The sequence below is a fragment of the Macrobrachium rosenbergii genome, chromosome 51 (assembly GCF_040412425.1).
Source record: "Macrobrachium rosenbergii isolate ZJJX-2024 chromosome 51, ASM4041242v1, whole genome shotgun sequence".
In the NCBI taxonomy this organism is placed as follows: Eukaryota; Metazoa; Arthropoda; class Malacostraca; order Decapoda; family Palaemonidae; genus Macrobrachium; species Macrobrachium rosenbergii.
Genome location: NC_089791.1, coordinates 14,159,351 through 14,176,154, shown reverse-complemented (window position 1 = coordinate 14,176,154; position 16,804 = coordinate 14,159,351). Strand labels below are relative to the sequence as shown.

Genomic DNA, 16,804 nt, shown 5'->3' with positions numbered 1-16,804 from the left:
TCTTTTCTACTTGATCCATGTGGTGTACTACAGGCAACAATATTCTCTAATCCCAGATATAAGAAATGACCATGCATATAACTTGAAGACAATGCCACATCAGTATTGAAGACGACAAAATTGGTCTTTTGTAAGTGTAAAATGTCACTTTTGCCTCTCACTGTAAGCAGGCCTTCCATCAGCTCCATTCTCCCAGTTTGCATTTACAATGGCACTAACAGGTCTTCAGGAGACAAAAGAATGTTAAGCAGCTTCTGTGATTATTTACCAAAAGAAATTATTCGTTCATCAACAAGGACAATGAAATGTACAGTAAAGAAGTCCCAGTCAGCATTTCCACATTAAATTTCTGTAACAATTGCACTAGTGGATTTTGTGCAACACTGATAACTTGAAAGTATTATTGGTTTCCCATCATTAATCCAGACCAATGTATTAAAGGCCAAAAGTTAATTACCTTCCACTTACAATAAGACAAAAGTAGTATCTTATCTTACATACTCAGTGACTACAAGGTTCCCCAGTGAAAGTTAAGAGCACAAATTTTACCCAAAACTTGTGTGTAATTACGTAGTCAGCCATAGGACTAAATGGCCTAAGAGAAGCTATCACCCAGAGAACAGGATATGGATGTTTATAACATAGAGCATGGCTTCCTTTATAATATCAGAGGATATGTCAATGTGACTACCATGATATTTTTTTAGAAAAGTTTTTGGCAAATGTACTTCTCAGCTTAATCCCTAGTTGAGGCCACTTTTTAATGAAGTTTTCCCAGGTATTTCTATGCTGTGTCTTCCGTTCTTTTATTCCTTTGTCTCTAATGTCACTCATCAGCTCCCCTCATAATATGACTCACAGGCTTTACCTTATTTTTTTATTTTCTTCAGTGGTGCTGCTTCCAGCCCATACAGCATAGGAGGTCTTGCCAGCACCTACGTATCACGCCCTTCAGCCTCGTAAGGATTTTTTTTGTAGCATGCCTGATAGCCGCCCCTACAGTTATTCCATCTGGCTGGGATTCCTTGAATCCCTTTGTCATGGAGATACCTGCTATGATGAGCAGTGACCAGTGATTAAGTCAGTATCTAAGCTTTACATACAAATTACCAACAACAACAAAATATCTGAATTCAGGAACTGTGCCAAGTGCATTTTTTTCTGAAGACATAGAGAGCAAATACACTGTGCAAGTATTTAAGAGTTTATCATAATGCCAAAAGCAAACTCTATATCAGACTGACCCATGAAAAATTGCAAAGCACATAAACTGACTTACCTACCACACTGGTTGCTGATCATCATGGCAGGTCTCCCAGTAACAAAGGAACCTAATCTTTTCTGCTATTGTATCTGGTGTAATTCTAACAGGTGTTCTGGCAATAGTTGAGACAAACATCAGTGTTTACTGTCACCTCAGATCATTGTGTCACAGTATTAGACCTCAGCAAATTTCCATGCTCCACCTGAATAGTGTATTAATTTGGGAACAACAGAACTTAACTGGTTAGCTATCGAACAGATATTAATGCTAGGCCCATCCCATTCTTTCAGACATTGTATCAAAGTTTACCATAGGTTTTCGCTTGCTCAGTCCCAAAGAAAACTAAATACCTGGAGTAATAATCAACCTTGGCAAGATGTTAAGTAAACATGCATACAAAGTTAAATAAACTAGTTTGAAGAAATGGAGAGAGAATTTTCTTCCTGCTGAATTACCACATCTAGGTTGAAAATTATCCAGAAGCAAATGGTTATTTGGTAAAAGGTTAAAATAATAATACATTAATTAATGCTTAACAAGAACATTAGCAGCAAATCTTAACTCTCACAGGGCCAATCCAAAAGGTTTGCTCTAATAAAAATAAAAATATTTAAGATTTTATCTAGTACGTGACATCTTTGCAAGAAATTTATCTAAAAGGCTGAAAATGTTGAAGATCCTGACAAAATTTCTTATGGGTATTTTTTTCATTTGCTGTCAATTGAAATTTTGGTACTGTATCCACACAAACTTTTCTACTGACTACTGTGGGTTTAATCTGTTCAAGTTTACTGTACATTTCATTTACAAATCTTGCCATTTACTTGTCAAAATGGATTCAGCGAAGTCTGTCATATACTGTATGGGAATTTTCATGTTGGCTCTATCTTACTGACTATTGCAGATTTGGCTGCTTTATGTGAACTTTCATTTCCTTAAATCCCCACATGAACAGGGATCTAGCACAGCTAAATATTCAAATCAGCTTCATGTTGATTATGGAAAGAGTACTGTATCTCAACACTTTGGCAATCAGATCTTAACAGCACCTAAGATTGCTCATATGAAAAAAAAAAAAATAGGCATATTAGGTAGTGAGTGGAAGATCTGGATATATACATGCATATATTGCATAATGTGGACCATTACATCTTTACTGCAAAGTAACATATTCTGTTTATGATGTTCTGGTATGCAATATAAATGAGTACGCACTGTATATGTTCAGATTTTTCAACATACAAAGTTCTAAGGCTGGAGGGATGGTTACATTCAGATTGGAAACTTCCTAGAGTTAATTTGTTCTAGCATTACATTCAGATTGGAAGCTTCCAGTGAAAATGGTGGTGAATGATTATTCATGGAAATAGCCCTGTGATCAAATAATTTTCTAGTTAGCAAGTTACTTGCTTGCATTTCTAGAGCACTCCTATTATTTACCAGCTCAGGTTGCAAGGATAAGGATGACTCATGGCTTTCAATGTATACAATTTGCTTGGAGAAGACTTAGAAGTTCCAGTGCTCCATTGCATGTTCAGTTCTTCAATATGAACTGAATTTAAAGTCTGTAATCTAATACTGGTCCTGCTGACTACACTAATCTACTGGCACCCTATATTATATCTTTTGCTTTTCATGTATGCATTATGAGATTTCTAAATTTTAAGTATATAAAATTTACCTAGGCAGTTGACCACTTATCTGGCATCATTGGGATCAGTATGATACTGGATTACTGATATTGTTGGATCACCGAGTGACTAGGTTAAAATGTACTGTACTACAGTACATTGCCACTGAATTGGTAATGATATAGTAGTAGTAGTTTAAATATCCCACATATCTTGGAAGCTCCATTTCCACTAGTAGTGCTACAATTTTGAAACAGCCGATTGTTCTCTTTTGTCACCTGATGACCCTCCTACCCCACCCCTCCCCTCTTCTATTGAAAACATCTACTGTACAGAAGAAAATACTTTTGTATTGTTAATAAAAAAAATTAGTGTGTCTTTGTTACTGATTTTGGTGCATCTTAACAACCTGCAACCAAGCTTTTTCCTGTACTGTATTTCCATAGTTTTACGTCTCCTTATCTTGCTGTCTACCATCGTATATCAAGAATACAAGTATACCTCTCTCTCATACCGTACACATTTTTTATAAACGAGTTATAAGTCACAAGGAAATGATTTTTTAAAAGTTATTATATTTTTAAAAAATTAATTTCTCATATATACTGTAGGCATTTATTCTTTGTAAATACGCTAAAAGAGAAAGTGATTTTAAAAGTTAATGTAGTTTTGTTATGGATTTTCAGTGCATTTTAACAACGAAGTAAGAATTCCTTTTTCCATCATCTGTTTTATGTCGGCTGATCTTGTAGCTTACCATTATGAATCAAGAAACTGTTGCTAGAAGTAAGAAGAAAAGGCATTCATTGGTTTTGAGTGCATTTTAATAACCAACAATGGAATTCCCATACATTTTAGTCAGTTGATCTCACTGTTGACCACTGTCAAGAATAAGCACATCTCTTTCTCAACTCATTCACTTACATGTGGGGTGAACCACTTCATCAGAAACTGATCAAATTCAGAAACTTTTCCACCCTTCGTTATTTTCCTTTTATACATCTGTTGTCTCTCTGAATCAATGTTAGCCAAGAAACTAAGTAATATTTCCCTTTCTTTTTTCTTCATAGGCTCAACCTTATCTTTAATAGCCAATGTGCAGCATTTGCGCTTTACAAGAGAAGTCTTTCCTTTACTAATTTGATCCATGGCTGGGTCTGAAAGGTGAGGTTATAATAAAGGAAGAAAAATTATAGGAATGGTTTAATTGTGTTTACAATGACACTTAGAGAGTGTTTATGCAGTAAGAACCACCACCAAACAATAGCAGCAGGTTGGTGACAACTCAGGATATTTAAAATTGCACTAGCAAAAATGAGTGCCGAATCAGTGATGGGAGCAGATCTATGATTAACTACCTGTACTCAATTTTATCTCATTTTCCATTTGAAATCTTCATAATTTTGTTTTCTTTTTAAAGAATTGGAATCTACACGATGAAGTCCAGTTATATGTTTTCATTTTAGCAGTGTTGAGTATAACTACTCATTTTTGATGGACCAAGTTAAATACCTCCATCTAAAGTGTTATACATTTACTTAGCTTCCTTTGTTATTCAAGTGCGAAACTGCTAACCAACACTAAGGACAAAATGAGACTACATAGCCCTTTAAGCTACAGTATTTGACTGATGTCCCAGCTTAAGGAATATTAAAACCAAATCCTTACAAAACTAGACAGTTTGGATACAGATGGTTTTTCCATTATTTTCTAAAAATGTCTCAAGATCCTTCCCCAAAACTTAGCATATTGTATTGTTTTTGTTTTGCACAAAAGTTTTTTCAGATGAACAAAAATGTTAAAATATAGTGCCTATTCCGAAGGGTAGGATAAATGCAAATTACAATAATTACAGACCACTTTTCATGATTCTTGTGATCTCTAATGTAGCTCAAAATTTTACCCTACCAGAATTCATACTTTTCTTTTGACAGTCTACAGAAAGCAACTGGGTACTTTTTGGTTCAATCAGTTCCAAGAAAACCCTGACAGTTAATTAGTCTTGAGTTGTTCAAACTGATTTCAGTGCTACCTTTTACCTGGTTAATCATAAGCTCTTACACAAACTTTTAATGGTAACTCACATGTTGGAGGCCTATGTACTAGTTGGAGGCTATATACTTCATTTCACAGAAACTAAAAAAAAATTGGTCAGCAGCAAATAGCTGGTGCTGTTGGTGTTTGTAGTGACTGTAGCTCTACCTTGTCTATTACTCTGCAGATTTGTGTTCACAACATTAGTTCTTTTTTCTTTGCTGATGATGTGACGTTATGTGTATAAAATACCAAACACATATGATATTGCTGCTATTCTTAATGGAAAATACATGAGAGATCAATAAGTGGTGTAGTCTACTCATCTGGGAGTTGCCATGATAGTACTTTAATTGCAAAATGATCGACAGAATGCTGGTAAATTTGTTTAAATTAAAAATTTTATGGGGTTTTACTATTACTCCTCAGTTCCATGCATTAAGGTATGCTTCAATTAAAAATAAATAACAACCAATCTTTATTGTCCATAAGGCTATTTACAATATGACAGAAAATTTAAAGGTCAGTAAATAGCACATCCATTCAATGCACAGAAACAAATAGAAAGCTTACATTCAGTAAATATAGGAACCACGGAACTAGCAAATCTGATGCCACTGTGTGCCGCTTTACATGACATAAGTCAACCATAGGACACCTATGATATAGTTCTGACAGATAAAGGTAGCAAGTCAGGGGTGAAAGGACAGTCTTATGGAAGGTGATGTTTTGACAAAATCTTTACCAATAAAATTATGTATTCTAGTTATAAAAATAACATTCTTTCCTTTATAAAAGCTCTATAAATGGTATCTACTTATCAAATAGCCTCTTTATTACCATCACTTTGCTACAAATGTGTTAGGTGTTCTTTAAGGAGAAAAGAATGCAAAGAAACCCCTTCATTATTACCTATATTTAAAACCTAGTGTCTTTTGATGAAGGCAAGCCATACATTACCTTTTCCTAATTCTAATACAATATTTCAAAGAATATTCATAAGGCACAAAAATTGTTAAAAGTCAATATCACAAACATTATCCTCATTTGCAACTCATACAAAACAAACTTTTATAAGGGATCCTGTCACAAGCACAGCTATATAAAACTTAACAACAGAGTGATTTCTTCACTCTTATCTGCAAACCAGTCAACAAAAGGCAAAAAAATAATGCACTGATGTTTCTTTTAGATAAAGAGAAGACAGGCATTAACAGAAATACTGTAACTGCCCAAGATTTTCTGAATATCACCTATTCTATCTAGTTTTCTAAATGAACAATTACCTAATTAGTACCTAAGGTAAGAAGGTGTTGGTAAACTTAAAAAATACTACCAAAGGTAGTTGAAGTTGTTGGTGAACTTCAGTTTAACAAATTTTCTAAATACATTAGAGATCAAATTAATAAAACTGAATAAAAATGTCTTGCATTATCAAGTTACTCCTTAAAAAAATCAATTCAATACATTCAAAATACAAAACTACAGTCTGAAACTCCACCATAAAGTACAATGATAGCTTGTTACATCTCTTCCAGTTCCTTGCCTACATTATGTTATTTTTATTCATACAGAAACTGATCTGAATATCACAACCAACATTTCACTACCACAACACAACTTGCAGAAAAAGTACAATAATAAATTTTCCTAGTATTGTAAGCTGAAAATAAAACAAGACAAGTTGCACTCAGTCATCTTCTTCATAAGAAACCATATGACAGCATCATACATTAATAAAACAATAATGACGCAGAATTTTCTTCAGCAAAAAATATTTTACCTTGGATAAAATCCTTGACTAATCTTTTGGCCATTTAAAAGCTCTTCAAGACATTTTCTCAACTTCTTGAGTAAAAAAATTTCTAAGCTGTCAATTTTATTAAATTTTCACCATTAAGGATGAAAGACCTTATAAAAACAACTAATGATAAAAGTATACTCAACATTACAGAAAAATTTACCAAAACCTCAAACTTACAGTGGAACAAATTAAGAAGATCAATGTACAATACTAATTTCATATGCACTCAGTCTTGTACTATATTGTGTCTAAACATCTAAACAGAAAAGTACGATGAATTTATAAAACTACTTGCAATGCTGAAGAGCTTTAGTTCCCTTAATAATTTTCAAACTTACAGCTACACAAGTAGTATTTAGCCTTTTGTCACTTTAGCTGTTAACCTTTAAACTTTCTCTCTAGATTAACTGTCCAAAAATAGTAACCAAAAATTAATTTCTTCACATAAGTGCTGGAACCAGCAACTGAAAAGATGGACAGACAAGTACTGTAGCAACCACAAAGACTACACTGATCAACAACGTGGATTATGCACGGATTATGAGGTAAACTTCAAAGTAAGTTTGCTCCCTTTCAACTACCTATAAAAAACATAAAATTAAAAAAATTTAAATCTTGTGATCTACCAAAGAAAAAGACAATACAGGAAATAGTAATTTGGCCTTTGATTTTGTCATTATTTAAAGCCACAGTAAATCTCATTGGGAAAATACTGAATTTATCCACAATCAAGAACTCTCACACATTTACCTGACCAACACTGTAGTTTCTAATGGGATGCCTGCCTTTCAGCGAGGCACTTCAGTATATCAGCTAATAACCCAAAAACTTTTATAATAGTATCTATGTTTATGAAACATCTGCAACTACTACACAGTCTTAAAATCTACAGTCTGCAAGAGGCTAAATTTTCTGAGTATTTGCTATTACTAAACATTCCTCTGTTAATCCTGCACTTAACTTCAGAACTTACTATAATTAACCTTCAAAATTACAGTCAATGGTGTGACACAACTTGGCTAACACAGCCTGATGGCCTTGAAAAAAAATTTTTTTTATATCATTGATAGGAATTACAAATACGTGCCTGAGCAGGAATAACCTGTTTAGTCCAAAGAACTCTAATCATAATGTCTTTTAAGTTTACTTTTATGTCCTACAGTCAATCGCAGCCTATCCTAAAATTTTTACATTTTGTGATAAGAACCCTGAAAATGCCTACAGCAGGATTTAATGTCCCAGTAATTACTCTTCTTAAAATCAGTCATGACATATTCCATAATTTTCTTAGGAATATACTGATTTAACCTGAAATATGTACTTACACCATTAAAGACTTACAAAAAACTATAACTCAATGACAGATATTTATAAAAACAAAAAAATTTTCTATATTAAAGCTGTGCTGCCCCTAGTGTATCTGAATAATGACCAAAATTTGAGCATATAGTTTTAACCAACAGCACCTTACATGTACGTTAATCAAAGGTGCACTCAAGTAGGTGAAGCAGGGCGCCGCAGTACCAAATTAGTTGGCTGATCATCTTCCATTTCGTCATGATCATCAATTATCATTTTGCTTTCCTGAATGTCCTCGTCATCATCACCTTCCCCACCACTCCCTACTAATCCCTCTTGTGACACTGCACCACTAATAACAACTGAAGCTGCAGCAGCTGCAGCTTTCTTTTGGGTGGCTGTTGAACATAAGAGAACATGTTCCTTAATGTAATACCTATTTCTAAATGTCCGACAACAAATAGGACAAACATACTCTTCCCCTGAGTGCTGAACTCGCTTGTGCTTATTGAGATTTGAGCGGGAGGTAAAGGTTTTATTGCAAATATCACAGGTCAATGGAGCTACAACACCAGAGTTAGATGCATTTCGCATATTAGCTGAAGTCTGTATTCCAGTACCACTAGCTGTTGGAGAAGGAGTACTTATTGGAGTAAGATTAGGCACAAGACCAGCTAATGGAGAAGGTGTCAGAGAAGGAGAGTGGCCATCAATTGTAGGTGAACGTCCTGTGGGAGTTGTACATCCTCCACTTGTTCCTGGAGATCTCACAACTGACTGAGAAGACATTTTCATATGTGAAAACTGATTTTGCCCTTTACCCCGAGAGCCCCCACTAGGAGAGGCAGGAGATCTCATGTGACTAGCAGACACCTCTTGTCCAGGGGATTTGATGTTTCCTGGGGATCTTGTGTTGACTGGGGACCTGCCCTGTCCATAAGGCTTATGAATGCTGCCCGCCGTGCCCAAGTGGTCCGCTACCAGGCGTGCGAAGGTGCCTGAAAGTAGCAAAAGTTTTGTGACAACTGGGCCGGCGGGAAGTATCCAAGGCCTGCACAGACAGGTTTCAGACTACACAAGATGCATTGGGGATTATTTTTATATATATACTGTATTGATAGTTAAAAACAATAAATTTTTAATGTTAACAAAATTCTCTCTTAGTTATAAATAGTATGCAAGTTCATCAAAGCTAAACAACTTTATTTGCATTATTGCATATAAACTGGTAAAATTCTTATTTAAAATATTTAAATACTGCAAACATAACTGACAAAATAAAATAATTAAACCATGGATTACACAAAATATTAAAACCACCAAATAAAAGCCAAATATTCAGCTGATAAAAAAAAAAAATTATGTGCATGCATGTAAAAATCATTATCTGGAAAAAATAATAAACTGATATGTAAGCATTGGCTGTGTAAGTGTTATTTTATATATACTGTGTGCCTGTGTATTATTTATTTATATATATATATATATATATATATATATATATATATATATATATATATATATATATATATATATATATATATATATATATATATATATATATATATATATATATATATATATATATATATATGTAGTGTTTGCTAGTGTTTTTATATATATTTTATATATATATATATATATATATATATATATATATATATATATATATATATATATATATATATTATATATATAATTTTTTTTAAGAATAAATTTGTAAATAAAGAAAACATAAGCAATATTTATAAGAAAAATTAAAAAGAACAAAACATTTTACTTGAACAATTTTGATTCTTACCTCTACATCCATTTGGAAGCATGACATTACATGATATAAATATTTACAATGTGAACACCCTGAAACTTTCATACAAATTACACCGTTCTGACCAGTTTGTAGACTAAGAAAATTTTAGGCTTGAAAGTATTAAATATGAAAAAACTAATATTATTTTGGCAAATACATGATATTACAGTAAATAAAAAATGAATAATCCACCTCCATTACTGCTATAAATTAACTGAACTCGCAGATACATTACCAGTTAATTGTATTCTCATATTTATGTACAGACATGTTAGACTATTGTTTGTACACTGTAATTATAGACTTTATACAAAGTTTTCCAGCAAAGAAACACATATAGCTAAAATATGTTTACTTAAAAACATTTGACAATAATTACGTATTATGGTATACATGTTTATTTCTTCAGCCTGTGCACTATACAAGAATGAGTAGTGAATTGTGTGAATCAATGCTGACACTGAGTTACTGTATAACATGTGCAAACATCAGCTTTACTTTTAGATATTCTTAAATTATGTAATGAGTTTATTTATGGAAATACTGTACCCACCTAAATTATTATTATTACATATTCAGAAGATGAACCCTATTCATATGGAACAAGCCTACAGGGGTCACTGACTTGAAATTCAAGCTTCCAAAGAAGTTCTCATTAGGAAGTAATACTGACAATCAAGCAGAAAAAAATTTCATATTAACTAGATTTCAATGTTAAACTACGTAACCACAAAAGGGTCACAAAATTTTAAAATGTGTCTTATAACATGTGATTCCTTTTGGAAAAAGAAATAACAGCCATCATTTTGCATTGCAACGATATACTGTCCTGTTCAAGACTTCATCAACTTCAAGAGGCAGAGGTGAAGGAAGATCACATACCAATTAACAAGGGTATTGCTGACTTAGAGAAAGAAATCTGTGGGGTAGCAGCTTGGCAAGTGTCATTTCAAAGCCTGTCACTAATATCACAAGAACTCTAACTAAACCAGCATCGCAACACAATAAGTAACGGGGAAAAAAAAAAAAAAGAGAGAATCTGTTGCTACACGAAGGTTAGGTTACTGAAATAAGTAATTCCTCTTTAATCTTAAGAAAATCTGAGCAATATGAACAATGACAATATTTCATATGTGAATAATTGAATTCATAAAAATACTTGAATACAAGTCATATGAAAAGCAAAATGAAGGTAATGTCTTACTGACATAGATAAGGCAAATGGTACCACATGGAGAGAAGATATATCGAAGGAGCTTGCTTCCTGAGGAACTGCATGAAACATGTATGCTTTCATAAAAAACTCAGACACCACTAATACACCAGTTATAAGTTATTTGAAACTGCATCCTTTCACTAAGTAGAGGTTTCCGGAATCAAACCCTTCTGTAAGTTGAAGGCCAACTGTAGCACAGTATTACATAATATGTACAACAAATTTTACTTGTTACCACTAGATTATTATACATAAATGTGCTATCAAAATGCTTTAAAACATCACTGGTACTCTGATTTGTTTAAAATACACTAACTGACCTGATACACAAAATAATAGCAAACCCCTCTGATTTGCTATGGGCTTATGTTGCAGTTAGAATTTAGGTACTGGACTGCAACATTCATTTTATTTCTTATTACTTTTAACACTGTGATCCCATTCACAAAATAATTGTCCCAATATGTTAATTCCTTTCCTGACTTCTACCTGGCTTACTATTTGGAATAGAGCTCCATAGACTTGTCTACCCATCCAATATTCACCATTTCATACCATGCTTCTCCAAGTCTTACAGCATGAATCTTCATCAACTGATCCCCAAGAGTAAGCACCCAAGTATTGGAAAATGACCCCACAAACCTTTCTGTGACTAACTTTCACTCAGCCGACATACTTGAAAGGGAAGCTTTATCTCACCAATGAAGAAAATTTCTTTTTTCCACTGAACCATTCATTTGAGAGCAGAAATGAATAAAGGACAAAAAACTTGGTAGGTTAAGAATATACAATAGAAAACAGTTTCACTGTCATGGGTCACACAGTGTTATGGTATACAAATACTTCTAGCCTCGAAAAGCTACGAGAGCCTGGGCAGTAACACTTCTTACTGTATCCTACGTCATGAGCTTTTAACAAGGCCACTCATGAATTTATGGTAAATGAAATTAAATCAACTGTCCTTCTTATTTTTACTACTTTAATACCTAAATAGAATTGAACAGTGAACTGCTGATGAGCCCTCTGTTTAGATGTATGTAATGATTAATCTTTTGAAGTTCGAGAGTGATTACTGTTTAGACTGAAATTTCATCTTGAAGGCAGCATAATGTCAACAAAATATTTCATGCTTTTTCTATGCTGTGGATGGGATCTTTAGTTCCACAAGACAGTGTTCTTGGTCCACTGTTACTTTTAGTTTATACAAGTGATTTGGTTGTTGGCCTGGAAAACAAGATTGTTCAGTGTGTCAATGATGCAACACTTGTGGGTGTAGCAAAGACTCCACTTATGGAAATAAAGCTGCCCTCAGCCTCAATCAGGACATGGACTGGATCAGGGATGGTGTAGTCAGTGAGGTAAGAGGCTGAACTCCAATATAACAAGAACACTATTGATTAGCAGATCTCGTACAGATTTCCCATCACATCCAGCCCTTCAAGTGGATGGAACTCTGCTGATTGTGTTTGAAGCTTTAACTATTCTAGATGTAACTTTTGACTCACAACTAACTTTTCATAAACATCTAATGAAAGTTTTGGGAAACGCTGCACGAAAGTTATGTATTGTTCATAAAGCCTCATACATTTTGTATCATTGATAAAATCAATGCAACCTGTTTTAGGTCATTTGTACAGTACTTCCTTTACTGGAATACTGTTCTCTGGTGTGGATGTCTGCTTCTGCCAGAGATTTATCTCTTTTAGATAGAGTAGTTCGTGGCAGTGGGTAGTAGGTTTCTGTTTCCTAATAGTAGTAGTTATGATTTGGACCATCGACTGATGGTCTGTTGTGTCACTTTTTCATAAATTGTATCTCAACCGAGATCTTTCACATTCACAATTGATCCCTGATCCCCTCAATCTGCATCTCTGATGAACCTGAGCTTTGCCACTCTTCATTTTACCTACAGCCTTCTTTACCTCACAGATTGTTTCTCATAACTTTCCATGATCCTATCTAATTTTACTCTCTTTCACTTGCTTCTTTAACAACAATCATGAACCCTGTGGTACCAATCACCCATTTACCATGCCAGTTGTCGGATCCTGACAAGTCACTTATGGGGAAGTTCCACCATAGCCCTATTCTCATTCCTTAATGCATCCAGCATTATTTAAAGACTTGCCTTTAGTTTTTATAACTGCATGCCCTCCCAGTTTTTGGAAGTGAGCCTAACCTTTGACTAAAAAGTCTATCTGCAGGGCAGCAGTTGTTCTATAAGTCATGTTTCATGACAGTAAGGACTACAGTGATATTGCTATGTATCTGGGTACATTCCTTTTCCATTCATGATTTTAATAATTTTAAATGTAATGTACTCCTCAGTGAAACATTTTCATCAGTTTTGCAAATGTTGAATTTATGTAATTAAGTAAGTTTTTGCACAATTCTGTACTCTCATCACTTTTTCCACACATTTTCTGCATTTACTAGATTTTAATTTATCCTGAGTTGATACTGAATTAATCATATATTTACACTTCCATTAAAAAAGTGAAATCATTCTGTATTCATGTGTTAGCTTGGCTAATTGGAGATTATGAGATATAATTAATGTTTAACACTGAAATTTAGTATAAAGTCATTGTTGCAAGTTAATGGGACAAAATATATTCAGGTGAAATTACAATAAGATCCCTCTCCCCCCCTAAAAAATATCAAAAGAAATAAAAGACAATATGGTCAATTACCCTCATTACTTTGGGTGCTTTGGAGAATATTTCTTATCTGGAAAATAAGTCATAATAAGCCTACCATAGCAAGTCTTTTATTTTACTAATTGAGTGCAAGGGATATAATTAAACAGCATGACATCAGTGACCCCTGGAAAACATTTTACAGAATGTTAACTAAACAGACCAAAGTCAAGTCATACTATCACTTTGATCCCATTGTCATTACATTCAAGACCTAAACCAATATACAGGAAAACCTCGCTTTAATGAACCCGGAACCAACGGACATCGGATTTAACGGACAAAATCCGGCCAAGGGTGGTGGCTGCTGTTGTTTACTTTTACTAGTTCACTAAACTCAACATTGGTGCGAAATTGGAACTTACCATGTATTTGTGTATAAAACAACCTCTAGATAAGACGAGGTCGAAAATTATGGCAAATTTTCATGAATTTATCTCATATCTGTAGTATAAGACGACTGCTAAATTACAAAACCATCTGTGTATAGGCTAGCTTCTGCAACAACAGGTATCCTATGAAACACTGGTTATGTAAAGATGATGATGTTACAAATGCTGTTTTCTTTACCGTATCCCTAGAAATTAAAATAAACAAAATAACAAAGCCGATTCTATTCTACATCAAGTTTTTATTACATGTCACCTAAAAGAGAAACCTTTGTTTTGTTTATGTTTCATCGCCAATCAGAAACCCCTAACAATACGATAATGTACGATATTTATCTAATAATTAACATTCGTATGACTGAATTGTTCTAAACGTTATTTACCACCAAAATGATAATGAATTTTTAATGAAAAATGAATATTATGTTATCCTAAACATTATTACTACCGTAATTACACTGCCATTAAAATTTCTGAAAGGTTACCAAAAGATAAATATTGCTGTGAGCACAACCAAAACTCGATGTTTACATTTTGTCAGATGGCCTCACATAGATAACAGTAGATTTCACTGATATGGAATTATTCCCCTAATAGGCTACTTATCATGAAGATATGCCAATAATATATAAGGTAAAAATGGTTTTATTACGTTTATGTTTCATCACCAATCACAAACAACAATACGATAATGTACAATAATTTTCATTCATATGACTGAATTGTTCTAAACAGTTATTCACCACTTAAATGATAATGATTTTTTTATGAAAAATTAATATTATGTTATTCCAAGTGTTATTACTACTGGAATTACACTACCATTAAAATTTCTGAAAGGTTACCGAAAGATAAAGGTTGCTGTGAGCACAACCATAACTAGATGGTTACATTTTGTCAGCTGGCCTCGTATAGATAGAAGTCGATTTCATTGATATGGAATTACCCTCAAATAGGCTATTTATTATGAAGCTATGCCAATACTAAATATAAGGTAAAAGGGTTTTATTACCTTTTATTATCAGTTTATTTCATACTTCTGAATCTTTTCATGTAGGCTATGTCGGTAGTTATAGCACCTAGGCTGAGGCTAGCCTACCGATAAACATCACTTAAGACATGAAAAAAAAAAAAGCTTCACTTTAAAAGACAACTGGCTTTAACAGATGACCTTCCCCCATTAGTCCGTTAAAGCGAGGTTTCACTGTACCGGGCATTATAATTTTCATGTGGATTCTGCCTTTTACATAACTTTCTACATGAGCACTAGACCCAACCAGTAGAGCTTTTTGATGGAACAGATGGGGATGAAATTCAGAGGGTGCTGAGGATATATGGTGTAAAAAGTAAATTGCTGATAGTTTCAATAATGAAAGTGAACATGTTTGAAAATGTAGATGTATGAGTGACTTGTCTGATGAAACTTAATCTCAGAACAGGGTGTTAAGTTTCTAATTACATAATCTTTCATGGAAGAAGGGAAACAGCAACAAAAAAAAACTAGAATAAGAAAATAGGTTGTGATTGGAGTGGAAAAGGCTATGTTTAACTGATAGTGTTAACTTGGAATAAGAAAAAACAGAAACTTGAGAGTTTAAAGTCTGCTTGACAATGAGGCAAGCAAAATGTATGTAAGGACAAAGTTATAAGGGTAAATGGAGAGCAGAAAGAGGAGCAATATATGTTAAAACTGATGGTGGAAGAATGGAAGCAGCTGATTTGTAATTATAGGTATTTAGGGGAAAATATAACAGACGTTGGTACCATGTGAGAAGGAGTGTCACATCATAAGTGGAGCACAGAAGGACCAGAGGTGTATACAAAAGATATGGCAGACTTGGAGTCTCTCAGCCACCTCACCATTACTAAAGTGAAGTGGATATTCAGAGAGAGTGTGCAACAGAATATATTAAGCTGCTGAGATGAACTGTGTGCTGAAATATATTGAATAAGAACCCTTAACAGAATGAAAAACGTGGATATATGCTATGCAAAAGGTTAATACTGGTGCAAAGGTGGGTCAGGGTGTTTTGAGGTGGTCTGGTCATTAAAAGAATGGAGGATGACAGGCTGGCAAAAAGAACATAAAACTTTCAAGTGCTGGGAAGGGGAAGGATAAGATGATCTAGATGAAGTGAAAGAGGTACTGGAATGGATGTGCCTAATACATTTGAAGTAAGGAAGTGCCAACAAGATAAATATACAATATATATACATGTATGTGAGAGAGAGAGAGAGAGAGAGAGAGAGAGAGAGAGAGAGAGAGAGAGAGAGAGAGAGAGAGAGAGAGAGAGAGAGAGAGAGAGAGAGAGACTGTCCCCAAAAAATTGCAGTCCTGAGTTTGCTGAGTATTTTGATGACTTGATGGATGTAGAAGGGAGGCAGAGCTGTATGATGCAGGAGTGGAAGCATTTTGTATTAAGTATAGAAATGCCTGTGCTAGTGACTGCCAAGGATGTTAAGAAGGTATATGCCTGAAGAATGGAAAAAGACATCAGAGATGATGGGATTTAAAATGAGGTGCCACATTGCAGTGGTGGATGTGGTTGAGTGGTTGATCAGGGTGAAAAGTATCTGGATGATGCCGGGAAATGGGTGAGATGAATAACTGTTCCTCTGTATCAGTATTTGGGAGCATGTCAGATGATGGTAGAATAC

The 16,804-nt window shown here is 34.1% G+C and overlaps 1 protein-coding gene across 7 annotated transcripts in view; it reads right to left on the bottom strand.

Moving 5' to 3' along the window:
- Window positions 1-16,804, bottom strand: part of LOC136833140 (broad-complex core protein isoforms 1/2/3/4/5-like) — a 353,892-nt gene that overhangs the window by 132,096 nt on the left and 204,992 nt on the right. For 2 of the 7 annotated variants that reach the window (XM_067094830.1, XM_067094831.1), the window contains exon 8: window positions 5,395-9,030. The exons of the other annotated variants lie outside the window; for them this stretch is intronic. In XM_067094830.1, coding sequence (XP_066950931.1) covers window positions 8,228-9,030 — 803 coding nt within the window. In that variant the 3' untranslated portion in view covers window positions 5,395-8,227. Of the gene's footprint in view, window positions 1-5,394; window positions 9,031-16,804 lie in introns of those variants that run through there. 7 annotated transcript variants of the gene reach the window in all.